This window comes from Cyprinus carpio, chromosome B6 (genome assembly GCF_018340385.1).
Source record: "Cyprinus carpio isolate SPL01 chromosome B6, ASM1834038v1, whole genome shotgun sequence".
NCBI lineage: Eukaryota > Metazoa > Chordata > Actinopteri > Cypriniformes > Cyprinidae > Cyprinus > Cyprinus carpio.
The window spans coordinates 18,964,538-18,979,183 of NC_056602.1; the positions used below are offsets into that span (position 1 = coordinate 18,964,538).

Sequence of the window (14,646 nt, forward strand, 5' to 3'; positions counted from 1 at the left end):
GGTTTAACCATGGTATTTATAGTAAAACCGTGGTATACAAATGGTAATAATCAATACGCCAAAAAAAAAAAACCTTTGTTAGGGCTTTTACTACCATAAAACCATGTTTTTTTCATAAGGGATAACATAGCAAATCCAGTGAAATGAAATACAATAGATTCTCCCTGAAAATTTGTTTATTTATTCATTCCTTCCTTCCTTCATTCAATCTGAACCTGCGGTGTCCCAGTGTGCACGTGTGCTTTTATTTTGTCCTGGAGGACAAGGGTGCTGCTCCCTGGATGAAAGATGAGAGATGGGTGCTCCCTCAAGGCATGGGTGCAATAAACTGAAGAGTTTGTAAGTGATGGGAACAGACCCTAACCGTTTCGTTGGATCACAGCTGAATGCAGTAAAAAAAAAGTAAATGACTGTATGATGACACAGCCTAAGATTTCCCACGAATGAAAAAAATTAACATGGCGTTATGAAGTTATTGAAAGAAGAAAATTGTTTTCAGCTAAACGAAAAACAAGCACTATAGAACATCAATGGCAGCTGCATTAGGAGCCATAACTAGCTTCCTTACAAGTTACCTTCACACAAAATGCTGTCTTGAAATAGTAGCAAAAATCGAATTTGATTAACTAAGATAGCACCTTGGAGGACCACGCCCCCTTTCAGACTCAAAGACCAAAGTTATGCATTGCTATGTGACCAAGGACCACAAAACCAGTCATAAGTTACACAGTTATATTTGTAGCAATAGCCAACATTACATTGTATGGGTCAAAATAATACATTTTTCTTTTATGCCAAAAATCATTAGGATATTAAATTAAGATCATGTTCCATGAACATGTTCATGAATATTCATGTTCCATTTTGTAAATTTCCTACTGTACATAGGCTAGCCTATAGGTTATTAAAACTAGATTTTTTATATAAAAAAAAATAACAAATAATAAACTAATCAATAAAACTTTTAATTTTATTTTCTCAATATTTTGATTTTTTTATTTTATTTTATTTAATTTTTTTGCACCCTCAGATTCCAGATTCAAATAGTTGTATCGCAGCCAAATATTGTCCTATCCTAACAAATACATCAATGGAAAGCTTGTTTACTCTGCTTTCAGATGATGTATAAATCTCAATTTCAAAAAAATGGACCCTTATTTTGTGTTCCGGACTCACATATAGCCTACTTATCATTATCTTTGGGTTATTAGGCAATGTTTATAATGTTGTTATTAAATTTATTTGATTTTGTTTTGTGTAGTGTGGAAATGAAATAAAAACAAGAGCAACAACACACACACACACACACACACACACAAACACACACACACACACACACACACACACACACACACACGGGCTAAAAAATATTAAAGGCATAAAATTGTGACAATATAAAACAATGATTATTAGCCCACATTTGATACCACCAAATATTAATTTTAAACAGGCTTCCATTTTCTAAATAATTAACAGTTCAAAGAAGTTCAAAAGTGCTGACTGGTTTTCAAAAAAAAAAAAAAAAAAAACGAGTTGAGGTCAGAAGACCACATTTTGTGCACGCTTGATGTTTTTAGGTTGCAAAATGAGGACAGACATATGATTAAGTTGCTTTTAAACTTTCTCTTTGATGTTATTTTTAATGTGATATCCAATGAATCATCCATTTAATAATATGCATATTGTAGGTATATGAATCTTTCTCTCATTTCAAATGATCCTAAAGTAGTCTAACAGAGGTACTTTAAAGACTCCTGAGATAAAGTCACATCATAGGTCAGCAACTGTGCAATCAAATGCTTTGAAGTGACAAAGGATATGACTAACTATAAGGAGATTTTTGCAAATAACAAAAAAAAACTGTGTATATTTTAATACGTCTCTTTTCATATTCACAAAAGAAAAAGATATTAAGATATATTTATAAAGTTTAACATACAAAATAATGAGATATTTTTAAATGTCTTTCTTTCTTTCCTCCTTTCTGTATTTATTAAATACTTGTGGTCTGTCTTTGTGGTTTAGTGTGCTAGTTTCACACAAACTGTAATTGTGGGATTGACACTAACCTAATTGTTTTCCTTTGTTTTGTCCGTTTTTCAGTTTCCACACCTTTACGGTAAATAACTCGATCTCACTGTTTATGAAGAGTTTATTGTTTATATTGTTTATCATTATTATAAACACTTCTGCTTATTAATCTACTGTTATTAGTGCATTCTTTGTATTACTCTGGATCTCAGATTCACCTTATCTATGTCAGTGGGTTTTCCCCAGAAACACTTCGAAGATGAAGATGGAAAGTAAGTATAAATGAGATCAAAAATCTGGGGCAGACAGGAAGGCTGTTCTGTGGTGTTATTTTCACACGCTAAGCAAATGTGAGAGGGAACGTGTGAGGAGAACATGGGTAATTCGGTTTATTTCATTGTTCCAGAACCTCACGTTTTTAGCTATGAATAAGTATATATTTTTTAATATCAACAGAGCTTGTTTGGGTGTAAAATGTATATTTAATGAGAGGCATTAGGGCTTCATGAGGAAGATTTACTGAATTAATGAGCGTTGTTCTCTTTTTCTCCACTGGTTTTCACATCCCTCTAATATCAAACGTGCCTCTGTTATGTGAAGTTGTCAGCCCTGTGGATCAAGCTTGTGAAAATCTATGATGGAAACAGGAGAGGAGCCCAAATTGAGGAGAAATCACCATTAAAAAAAGTGTATTAGGAAAGGTTTGTTTGGTTTTCTCTTTTTCTGTGACATATCCACTTCTTCCACTGCATATTTTTCAGTTTTATATGTGAATTATCATTATTCTTTAATTCATGACTTTAAAGTTAAAGTTAATGTGACATCAGCATATTTCATTTTATGTATGCTGTGCTAGTAGAGTAAGTGTGATAGCAGTTAATGATTGTTGATGACTAAAAAGGTGGTTTAATATGTATGCATGTAGAAACACGCTTCAGAGTTTCACAACAGACATAAATACCACAAATCTAGGTCATTGCCCCTCAAAAGAGCAAGGCAACTCTGAGAAAACAGGGTTGACATAGAAAAGATTGGGCTTGTAACATTAAGTATCGCTCATGAGAATGCTGACTATTTACAAAGATCGCAAGCTTATCGGTTTTTTAATGCCTTTGATATGAGTGCAGATGTGTGACATGTGACATGTTTAAAAAGGGATGATGCTATGGAAGGCGACCCACTTATTGTTCTGACTATATGCTGGTTTGCTTTATGCAAATGCATTTGAGAGAACAGAGAAGACAGGAGAAGAGGCTTAAGGACTAGGCATGAAGTGTGGAGAAAAATATCCACTGATCATCATAGAGACCCAGAACAAGAAAGGCATGAAATGGATTTTTTCATCAGAGTCTGGCAGGTGGTCTTTCTTCTCCTTTTCAGCGACAAATTCTGCGGTGAGTAAAGTTATTGAGATTATATTTGTTGGACATTGTAATGTTTTTAAATGAATAGTGTTTCTCTCTCTGCTTAGACTGCTACAGAGTCAGTTGTGTTGGAAAGCTGATAGTAGATTCAGATGTTATCCACCTGGGATCCAACTTGACTGTAGGCTGCCAATCAAACACTGAGCACTGTGGGAGACACTTTGCCATAGTCTTCAATGGAGAGACCATTTTCGAAACTATTAATTGCTCTGTAATAAAGACACAAATAGTCATCAATCAGCCCAGTTTTTGGCTACTCTGCAAGGTGAAGGAAGGAGACAAATGGCACACTGTTTGCGGCCAAGATTTCAAGGCTGGCTGTAAGTTCATATGTTATCTGTATTCGAACACTGCTTTAAAGATGCAAGAACAAATATTTTATTATTTTAAAATCTCTTGTTTTATTCAAGTAAATCTCACTCTGAAGGGTTAAATAGCTTAAGAAAGAGACATCTGCACATTTGTTAATGATTAACAGATCATGTACATGAAATATAAACATATATAAAATGTATGAATCAAAACTCTGTGATATTTGTGATATTCACAAAAATGCTAGTTAGTTAACCAGATTTTGATTACTAATGTCTAGCTATTAATTCATTTTCTGCTTCAGACCCTCCAAGTAAACCGAAATTCAGCTGCGTCACATACCAAAATTCGGAGTATGTTAACTGCTCTCTAGTGGTTACAACTGAGACATATTTATTTACCAATTTCACAGTGACATTTCAGTAAGTATGTCAAATTTTCTTATTTTAACAGTTTGATAACATCAGGGTGCTTTATCATATATCCTATATCTTTTTTTTTTTTTCAAATATAGAGTTAAAGATCAAAATAGTCTTTCTTGTGTTTAATCTTTCTTTAATGTCTTTCTTCCATGCAAAGCAACAGCACATCCCAGTTCCTCCAGTATGCGATGAACAAAGACGGCCACGTGTCTATTCCACGATCGCTGTTTGTTGAGAACATGACATATAAAGTTCATGTAAGAGGTCACAATGCATTAGGAGAGTCACAATCTGCTTTCAGCTTCTCCATCTGGGACATTGGTAAGAGACTAAATGACATGCACTTACTAATTTCTGAAGCACTTTCTAATTTTGATCATATCATGAGCTCTTGATTGTTTAATCTCATTCTTTCACTCAGTGAAAGTGATATGAATTTTGACGTACCAAATGTGCATAGATGTGTTTAGCTGAATCGTGTGTTAACTTTTTGACATTGTTTTTGTTCAGTAATTCCAAGCACTCCAGATATAACACGAGTTGTGTTTGAAAATGGCACTCTTTCTCCTACAATATGCTGGAATGGCTCAGAAGATATTTTGAAACCAATTTTGAGGTTCAGAGAAGCGCATGATAACCAGGACTGGGTGAGAGTCAAATACTGATCTCTTATACACAAAATGATTTGTGAAAAAATTTATTCTGGTTAAAGGAATTCCAAAAATGTTTATCCAAAAATGAATATTTGCTGAGAATTTACTCACCCTCAGGCTATCCAAGATGTAGCTGAGTTTGTTTCTTCATAGGAACATTGGGTTTGGAAAAGACTAACATTACATACACTCTTAAAAATAAAGGTACTTCACGATGCCATTGAAGAACTTTTTTGTCTAAATGGTTCCATAAAGAACCTTTAACATCCGATTAAGAACCTTTCTGTTTCTCAAAAGGTTCTTTGCGGTGAAAGAAGGTTCTTCAGATTATAAAAAGGTAAAAAAGAGATGGTTCTTTAAAAAACCTTTGACTGAATAGTTCTATGTGGAACCGAAAATGGTTCTTCTATGGCATCGCTGTGAAGAACCGTTTAAGCACCTTTATTTTTAAGAGTGTAACTTGCTCCTCTGCATAGAATATGTAATCACAATAATCCAACACTACTTCGACTACAGTCAATCAGTTAATTATTGCCTTGTGAAGTGAAAAGCTGTGTGTTTGTAAGAAACAAATCCATCATTAAGGCATTTTAATTTTAAGCCATCATTTCCTAATCCATAAAAACACTTCCCGCAGCGAAAAAGTTAATCACATGTTCTCTCATATCAAAATCTACCCAAATATTTGTTTAGAACTGTTTTGGACTGTGTTGTGTATATTTCTCTCCTGATTCAGACGAGATGAGAAAGTAATACTATGGATAGAGGACTCGTATTTTAGCTAGAAGGTTTCAAGTTAAAAGCATCTTAATGATGGATTTGTTTCTTACAAATATGCGGCTTTTTGCTTCACATGACATTAATTGATGGACTGGAGTTGTGTGGATTACTTGTGGATTATTGTGATGTTTTTATCAGCTATTTGAACTCTCATTCTGAGTGCACCCATTCACTGCAGAAGATCCATTGGTGAGTGATGTAATGCTCCAAATCCCCAAATCTGTTCTGATGAAGAAAAAAATCATCTATATCTTGAATGTCCTGAGGGTGACTATTTTCATTTTTTGGTGAACTGTTCTTTTGAAAGTCTTAGATATTTTTGCTGTCATTTTTGATCAGGGCCAGGGAAGTGTGAAGGAGCTCCAAGCTGGATGTATTTTGATGCAGGAAGCCTTAGAACCGTTTATGCCCTATCAGTTTGAGCTGAGAGTGTGTGTTACTTTAACAAACTGTAGCATGTGGAGTCAGTCCTTCAATATAACCAGCCCAGGAATTGGTAATTCCTTTTTATTCACATTAGTTTAGTCGATGTGTTTTATCAGCATATTGTTTTGACAAAAAATTTGTTTTATATGTTCTAGCACCCTCACACAAACTTGATGTGTGGAGAGTCATCAACAGGACCAGCACTCAAGGAGCTCTGGATGTCACAGTGGTGTGGAAGGTAACAGCACCACCTACTGGACAGATAAATCAAAGATTTCAAACAAAGGAAAAAATGTGTATAACATAAATTACTGTCAAACAGTTTGGGGTTGGCAAGATTTTTTATGTTTTTGAAATAATTTGGCACGCAACTTATTATTGTTATTATCATTAAAAAAATTATTTTTTTTGTGGAAACTCTGATACTTTTTTCAGGATTCTTTAAAGAATAAAAAGTTCAAAAGAACAACATTTTAAATTTAGTTTACATTTTTTATTAAAGTAAAAATTTAAAGTCTTTACTTTCTTAAGTAAGTCTTTACTGTCACTTTTGATCAATTAAAATAATAAAGTATTAATTTCTTAAGAAAAATCTCTCTGACCTCAAACTTTTGAATGTTACTTTACATTATATAGCACCTTAAATGTCAACCTCTTTTAACAAATCTAAACATTTCCATTTATGCAAAAGAGTTTGCATGGTCATTGTCACATATTTCCTAATTAGTGACTCACAAATCCTAAATATTTCTTATTCATTTTAATTTTCTGAAATTCTGGTCTGAAATATTAGTGTCATTCACAGAAGTAGCTTTCTTTTAATCAGTCTCTTGAATGCATCTGTTCTGTGAGTGAAAAAAATACTTAGTATTTCTTGACATGACACAACAGCATAAAAGATGACTTTAGTTAGTGATGACTCTTTAAAACTCTATAGGACAGTCCCATGTACACTGGCAGACATGCACTCCAAGTATATGTCATAAAAATTACATTATTTATTCACCTTCATGTTGTCCCAAAATAAAGGTTCTTTTTGAAGAACCTTTAACATCCATGGAACAGTTCCATTGGTCAAAGGTGGAAAAAGGTTCTTTAGATTATCTAAATGTCCTAGAAAATGGTTATTTTAAGAACCAATTACTGAATGATTGTTTGGGGAACCTAGATTGGTTATTCTAAAACCCCTCTTTGGAATCATAATTTTAAAAAGTGCATATTACTTTCTTTCTGTGGAGCATTAGATATTAGTTTGTACACTGTATTCCAGGTATTTTGAAGACTCATGATAGATTTATGTGAGGAACAGACAAAATATTAAAGGGAAAATTCTCTCGTCATTTACTCACCCTTTAGCTTTTACTTTTTTTAAACTATAAACCATAATAAGATACATTTTTGGTGGACTATCTCTTTATTTCTCAATCCCACTCAAGAATCGAGTTTGTGAACTAGATCAGTCCAGTCTGAGAATGAATCACTCAATTTAGTTTGTGAAGCACATTTCAATGCATTGAAAGAACTGACTAAAAAGAATGATTTATCATGTCATATAGGGAGGAAAAACATTATCACAGGCCTTTGCCCTCAACATGAACTCACTTGATGATTATTTATTTCTCTTTCTTCTTACAGCGCTATACACCATTATATTACAGTGGAGATTTGTTACATTACAAGTTATCTTATAAAGAAGAAGGCGAGATCCATGAACTGAATTGCCCAGCTCACGTCACTCATCAAACTCTTCAGCTGAACGCAGCAGAAGTTAACGTCAGTGCTGTGACAGCAGCAGGTTCCTCCCCACCTGCACCCGTCAGCTTGATATATACAGGTGAGAGCCTGTTTATTATTTAATTTATGTTATTTTTTAGTTCTTTAGTTTTGTAGGATACACAGTGTGATTAACAAGACATCTACATGAGCCTAATCTAAATGAAAATGTTATATTATTTTCTGTGTGCATGTGTCACAGGTAAACCAGCCCCGAAGGTAACAAATTTAGTTCCAGCAGCAGGGGGCAGTGTGCTTCTATCGTGGGACGTGTCTCATTACAGTGAGGAGGTGGAGGGCATTCTGGGATTTGTTGTGCAGTGGCAACAGAGTACAATGCACTTAGAATGGAAGAGATTAGGAAAAGACTATAATTTTACATTCCTACAAGGTAAGGGTTTTTCAAAAATCTAGTGGTGTTGATCTTAACATCTAAGGATTAAAATAATAAAAATGGTTAAAAACACAGCATAACATGTTATGCAGATTAATGTAGTTCATGAAATGGTGTTCATTATTCAAGTTTCATTATAAAGTCCTTAAACAATTCTGAACTTGTTCTTGCAGGTATGCGAGCCGGTGTCCTGTATAACATTTCTTTATATACTGAAGAAGCCAGTGGAGTTTCAGACCCTGCATTTGTTCAGGTTTACGCAAAGGAAGAGAGTAAGTACATGTTTACTATATTTGCAGTTTCTCTCTTGCTTGTTTTCTATTTTAACATACTTTGAAATGTAATTTATTCCTTTTTTTTTTTTTGATGATGATGATGATGATGATGATGATGATGATGATGATGATGAATAGAAAGTTTCGAACCTTAGTAAACATTTTCCATACCTGTTCATGTTTACATGTTACTTCATATAAGTTCGGATGAGTTTTTTCCATACTTATAATAAATAAGTTTAATTATATCTCACTCAGTTAAATTGTAAATTTAATTAACATTATTACGATTACTAATATGTCATAGATGTTTTAGGCTAAACTTTTTTTTTAAACAAGAGCAGTAAACAAAAAGTTTGACAATAATCTCTGCTCTCCCTCTTAATTGCCACAAGAGGGCAGTGACAGAGAATTTGTCAAAAGAAGTCAGTTTATGAGTTTATTAAATACAGTAGCATTTAAAAAAAATATTATTATAATTTTTAAATTCTGCTTAGTGACTGAAGGCTCATTTAATCTCTTAATCCACTCTGTTGTTTCTTTTTCAGAGCCTCTAGCTGGACCAGATGTTTCAATTACCAAGACAGGGAAAAAACTGATTTTGATTCAATGGGATGAGCTTAAACAAGATAAACAAAGGGGATTTATCACAAACTACACCATTTACTTCCAGAGACACAGAGACAAGGGACTTCTTCAGAACCGTGAGTAAAACAGCTTTCTGTGAGTGTGGTTTGTGTCAGAGTGCGGAGGGGAGGAGTCACATGGTTTGTCACAAAGAATCAGAACTTTAGTTTGTTCCTTAATGCTGCCTCAATATAAAATTATTTTTTGTTGTTGTTTTTTTCACAACCACTCAGGTGTTTTACCTCACCCCACAAATTATGCAGTGCACCTTTGTGCGTTTAGCACAGTGGAAAGACTTTACCTGTCTTTGGTTTGAGACTCATCACTGTCACACCCACAGTTTGACAGCAGGGTTTTCCACCATTTACTGAAAGAGTCCACATCCTCTTCCAGTAACCCCACTCCCCTACACTTCTACATAACTGGTCTAAAACTGATGTTCTGCGTGTTGCACAACTATGACCGCAAAACGTTTAGTGTAAATAAGTTGGTAGCAACTAACATGGGAACCAGTTTTTAAAAATGTTTTACATCTTGTTGCATTTGTGGATCATTTAAAATCCATAACCAATATCCATGCTTTAAATAAAAAAATAAAAATTCTATACCAGCATAAGCCTAAGCTGCTGGTTTTAGCTGGACTTACTGGCCAAGCTTATGTTTAACTGGTTTAAAATAGGCGGCCAGCTAATGTACAAGCTTCACTAGCTGAAAACCCCATATAAAACCAACCAACAGACCAGCTCAAACCAGCTTAGGTTTTTTTTTTTTTTTTGTCTATCATACCCTGATGCAACAGCTGAGTATAAAGCAAGCTTTGACAGCTTGAGAGAGAAATATAAACCTGCTAAAACCATCTTAAAACTGCTAAAACCTGCTATCTTAAATAACCAGCCAGCAACCAGCGTTTTTTTTTTTTATGTTTTACACTCACCAAGGCTGCATTTACACTATTTGATCAAAAATGCTGTAAAAATGTTAACTATTTAAAATAACTGTTTTCAATTTTATGATTTAAAATGTAATTTATTCCTGCTGAATTTTCAGCCATTAAACCAGTCTTCAGTGTCACATAAACCTTCAGAAATCATTCTAATATGTTGATTTAGCACTCAAGAAACATTTATTATTATTATTATCAGTATTGAAAATGTTGTGCTGCTTAATATTTTTGAGGAAACCATGGTCATTTTTTTTTTCAGGGTTCTTTCAAAAGAACATCATTTATTAGAAAAAAAAGAAAGAGTAGTTGTACTATAATTTTATTTAGGGCTGTTGTGCTGTTTTAAAAATCCAGTTAAACTTGATCTACAGCAGTTTGTCTAAGATTGTTGTTGTTGTTTATTGTTGTGTTGAGGCAATATTTTACTACTGCAAAAAAAAAAAAAAAAAAAAATGTAGAGGTGTTGGAAAAAAGATGTCACCTTTAAAGGGAGAGGCCCACATATCACTTTGAACTGAAACTGAAAACTATTCATGGGTGGGCTTCACATGCTTAAGATGACTTTCAATATCTAATGTATAAAATATTTGTGGTGACACAAAATTATTAGAGAGTAAAGTGTGGTTTATGTATTAGTGGGCGTGATCCTGCTGGGCATCAGTGTATTCACGTATTCTCTAGAGTTTCACTAGAATCTCTCGAGGGCCTCTGTCTTCTGTGTCATTTCTGTGTCTTCAAAGTTACAGCTCCGGCTGGCGCGAATGAGACCCAGCAGCTATTCTTAACATGTGGCTTTAGGCATGACAGGAAGTAGAGACAACAGCGGAAAGCATGTGGCTGTGTGCAAATGTTTCTGTCTCCAACATAAGCTACTCTAACCAACCAACAGACAACAGTAACTAAAGAATGTCTGTTATTATCCAGGGGCATAACGGTGTTGTCAAAAAACACAGAACAGAGAAAAAAGTACATAACGGCTTTTTGTCAGATGTTAAATATCTCCACCCTGCTGAACAGTTACATGAGCATTTTAACCTTGATGTTTCATTCTACAAAGTTACTCTTAGATCTCTGACCCTTAACCATGAAACCTGGTTCAAAGACAAATTGTCAGTCAGCTAACTAGTCATTGCTAAAGTAGAGTGTGAGTGATGCAGATGAATGTTTGATATTATTTTCTGCTAAAAGAAACATCCTGGAAACACTCTTCGTCTCCTCATGTTTTCTTGCAGAAACTGTGCCTAATGCATTTCCTAGACGTTTGAGTTGGGAGCTGCAAGGCCAACAGGAGTGTGTCGATATCCTTGTCTCTGCGTGGAATTCTGCGGGTGAAGGCCCCAAAGGAAAACCTGCCACTTGCTGTTGTCACAGCAAACTGTCAGACAAAACTGGTTCAGACAAGACAACAGGTGCCTTTCCTTTTAAAATAAATGAGAAAGATCATTAGGAAAAAAGTAGTGTTGGATTAGCTAAGTATAGAAACTTTGACCTTAAAATCACAGTTTGACCAAAATGAATTACAAACATGGATATTTCCAGAAAGTCTCTGCAGAAATGATTAATAAGCGCGGAAGAGTGTTTGGAAGTACAATATTGGACAAAAAAGATTTGCAGATGTGATGTTGCTATATTAAAAAAAAATTTAATTCTTCCATCTTCATTTACTAATCCTCATGTAGTTCCAAAACTGTAAAATGTTCTTTGTCAGTGGAAAACAAAAGAAGATATTTTTAAAGACCATTTTTGTCCATAGAGTGAAAGTCATTGAGATCCAAAACAGCACTGGACCACACTGACTTTCATTGTATGAATAAAAAAAGCTGAGACATGTTTAACGTTTTTTGTGTTCTGTTGATGAAGGAAAACCATACTGTCCCTTTAAGAGAATCAGCATGAGGTTCATTGCACATTCTGACTAAAATATTACTCATTTTGTAGGGTATGGGTTAGAGTTGCATACCATGCATACATACAAGACACTGAATAATATCTATGCATTATTCATAGAGTATGCGCTTATAAAGTCATTTCAAAGATATTAGGAACAGTTAATGCATAATTGTTCTAACAATATCATATCAGGTGTTAATTTTAATGCACTTAATATATTTCCAGGTGGAATGATAGCTGGAATTTGTTTGGCTGCTGCTGTTCCTATGGTGATCCTGGCCAACCTGATGTACCTGAAATGTGTGCGGCAAAGGTGACGTGCTGAACTGGGGGTTTTGATTTTACTAAGTGTCTGCACTTTCATTTGTGCAAGTAGTTTCCCAATGTGGCTCATTCTTGCAGTCTTCATAATGTTACAGTCACAGTCAGTGAGAATGTAATAACATTGTGCAAGTTAGGTGTGTGTTTATGTGTAACTCTTACTTTTACTTCTCAAAAACTCTCTTTACAGAATGATGAAAATGTGCATGTCCATTGGAGTCTCTTGGATTTTCGAAAATCTACCAAAATTTGATAACAGCAATGCTATAAAACTACTCAAGGTAATGGTGTTTATTTATACAGGGTCATTTTAGTTAAATGTTACAATCAACATGCAGCATTATGAGTTTGGAGGCCTTTTCCTGTATCCTGTCTGTCATGTGGGCAGAAGGCCTGAAAATGGAATCTTTCAAAAATACAAAACATTTAATATTTCTGAGAAAAATTTCCGCCAGAATTTCCCCCACTATGAAGCACAGTAGCAGACATGTCATTGTTATACATGTCCTCAGTATGCATCAAGAGTGCCAATGTTTGTATTTAACACAATTACAGAGGTATGAAGTGGTTTTTAACCTTTCTGAGGCCTACCCAATGTTTATCCCTGTTATACTGTATATGGAGGTTTAGTTGCTAAAACTATTTTGTTGTCAATATATAACTCAATGGTGGCTATGTACAACTATTGGAAATAGGGTTGTAAAAAAGAGTTAAGAAAAGAGTGAAAAAGCAGATGACACAAGCTAAAACCATCAATGATTTGATTCACCCGAACAGACGAATGGAAAAAGTAGAATGCAGAAATGTATGAACTGTGTGAACATCCCCTAATAATCTTAATTGTACTTACACAGATAGATCACCCAAAAATGAAATTTCTGTCATTAATTACTCACCCTCATGTCATTTCAAACCCATAAGACCTTTGTTCATCTTCGAAACACAAATTAAGATACTTTTGATGAAATCCGAGAGCTTTCTGACCATGCATAGACAGCAACGGAACTAACACTTTCAAGGAAAAATTGTTGAATAAAGTTGTTATTTTTGTTTTCTTTGCGCACAAAAAGCATTCTTGCAGCTTCGTAAAGTTGCAGTTGAACCACTAATGTCACATGGACTATTTTACCGATGTCCTTGCTACATTTCTGTGCCTGTGAACATTTCAGTTGCATTGCTGTCTATGGAGGATCAGAAAGCTCTCTGATTTCATCAAAAATATCTTAATTTGTGTTCCGAAGATGGACAAATGACTTATGGGTTTGGAATGACATGTGAGGTGAGTATTTAATGACAGAATTTTCATTTTTAGGTGAACTGATCCTTTAAAATATTAATATGCATAAAAAAACTGATACAATATTGCACCTGTTATTGCAAAAGTAATGTAAGAGGTTGAATTGCAGGAGTAATATTGTCTTTATACTGCATCTCCATACTTGTTAATACCATTTTTTTTTGCTCTCAGGATGACAGTCATGGCCCTTGGGGAGCTCTTCCTGGAGACAATGATCCTCCCTTAACTCCCATTGAGGAAGTCAGTCTATCTTTGGAGAGACAAGACTCTTATCCAGCTGTGCTTCATGTCACAGAAACACCCACAACGAACCTGTTTTGTATTGATTCTCCTTATAAACCTCAGTTATTGACAGCTTCACAGAGAAATGAAGACTTCTCTGAGACTACAGATGAGGAGCTAAAGGAGGAGGAACAATTCCCTTTGTTGGTGTCTCCATCACATCATGATTTCGGTTGGGATTTATCCTGTATTCCTGTGATACATGGACGTCTTAATAGCTTCTTAGCTATTGATGGAGCGCTGGGCTCTTTGGGCATTCTTGAAGATCTCCTTGCTCCCCCTAAGACAGCTTCCAATAAGGATGGAGAAGTGGAAGAGAATGAGAGGATTGTGGAAACAGGAGATATAGACCAGAGCACTTTCACAAGTCAAACTGTACTACCCAATGACCTGGAGAGCTGCCTCAGAGGGTCGGTCTTTAATACCAGCCCATACTCTCCACAAGGGCTTTGCCATAGTTTTTCAGCTCCAGAAGAGGGTTAGGTACACAGATATCATGCGGCAAGAGCACATCTGAACTATATTCGCATGGATGTGATTTGGCCATAAACACAAACATATACAGGATCTTGCATGACATCATCTTGTACATACAGCATTAAGTTTTTTCAGTGAATTTACAGTGATGATATTTTCTATATTTTGTCTGCATATATAGTGTGGTCTTAGTCAGATCTAAATCACTTTGTGGTTTCCGCACATTCTGACGATAGTGTGTAAAGTAAGCTGTACTGTATGTTGCTGATCGATTTATTCATAGTAACTTCTTCTTGAATACTGTTTTGACACAAAAGAA

General features: G+C 34.9%; 1 protein-coding gene across 2 annotated transcripts in view; it reads left to right on the forward strand.

The window, feature by feature from the left end:
- The first annotated feature begins 2,996 nt into the window (after positions 1-2,996).
- The window catches only part of il23r (interleukin 23 receptor), an 11,780-nt gene continuing 130 nt past the window's right edge, over positions 2,997-14,646 (forward strand). The window contains exons 1-15 of one of the 2 annotated variants that reach the window (XM_042726064.1): positions 2,997-3,425; positions 3,503-3,775; positions 4,072-4,189; positions 4,353-4,510; positions 4,700-4,836; positions 5,962-6,118; positions 6,204-6,286; positions 7,684-7,882; positions 8,024-8,212; positions 8,389-8,487; positions 9,039-9,194; positions 11,293-11,469; positions 12,176-12,263; positions 12,462-12,552; positions 13,740-14,646. The exon at positions 13,740-14,646 is cut by the window's right edge and continues 130 nt beyond it. In XM_042726064.1, the coding sequence (XP_042581998.1) occupies positions 3,362-3,425; positions 3,503-3,775; positions 4,072-4,189; positions 4,353-4,510; positions 4,700-4,836; positions 5,962-6,118; positions 6,204-6,286; positions 7,684-7,882; positions 8,024-8,212; positions 8,389-8,487; positions 9,039-9,194; positions 11,293-11,469; positions 12,176-12,263; positions 12,462-12,552; positions 13,740-14,333 (2,583 nt within the window). In that variant the 5' untranslated portion in view covers positions 2,997-3,361 and the 3' untranslated portion in view covers positions 14,334-14,646. Of the gene's footprint in view, positions 3,426-3,502; positions 3,776-4,071; positions 4,190-4,346; positions 4,511-4,699; positions 4,837-5,961; positions 6,119-6,203; positions 6,287-7,683; positions 7,883-8,023; positions 8,213-8,388; positions 8,488-9,038; positions 9,195-11,292; positions 11,470-12,175; positions 12,264-12,461; positions 12,553-13,739 lie in introns of both variants that reach the window. The other variant, XM_019107190.2, reaches the window with a different exon arrangement.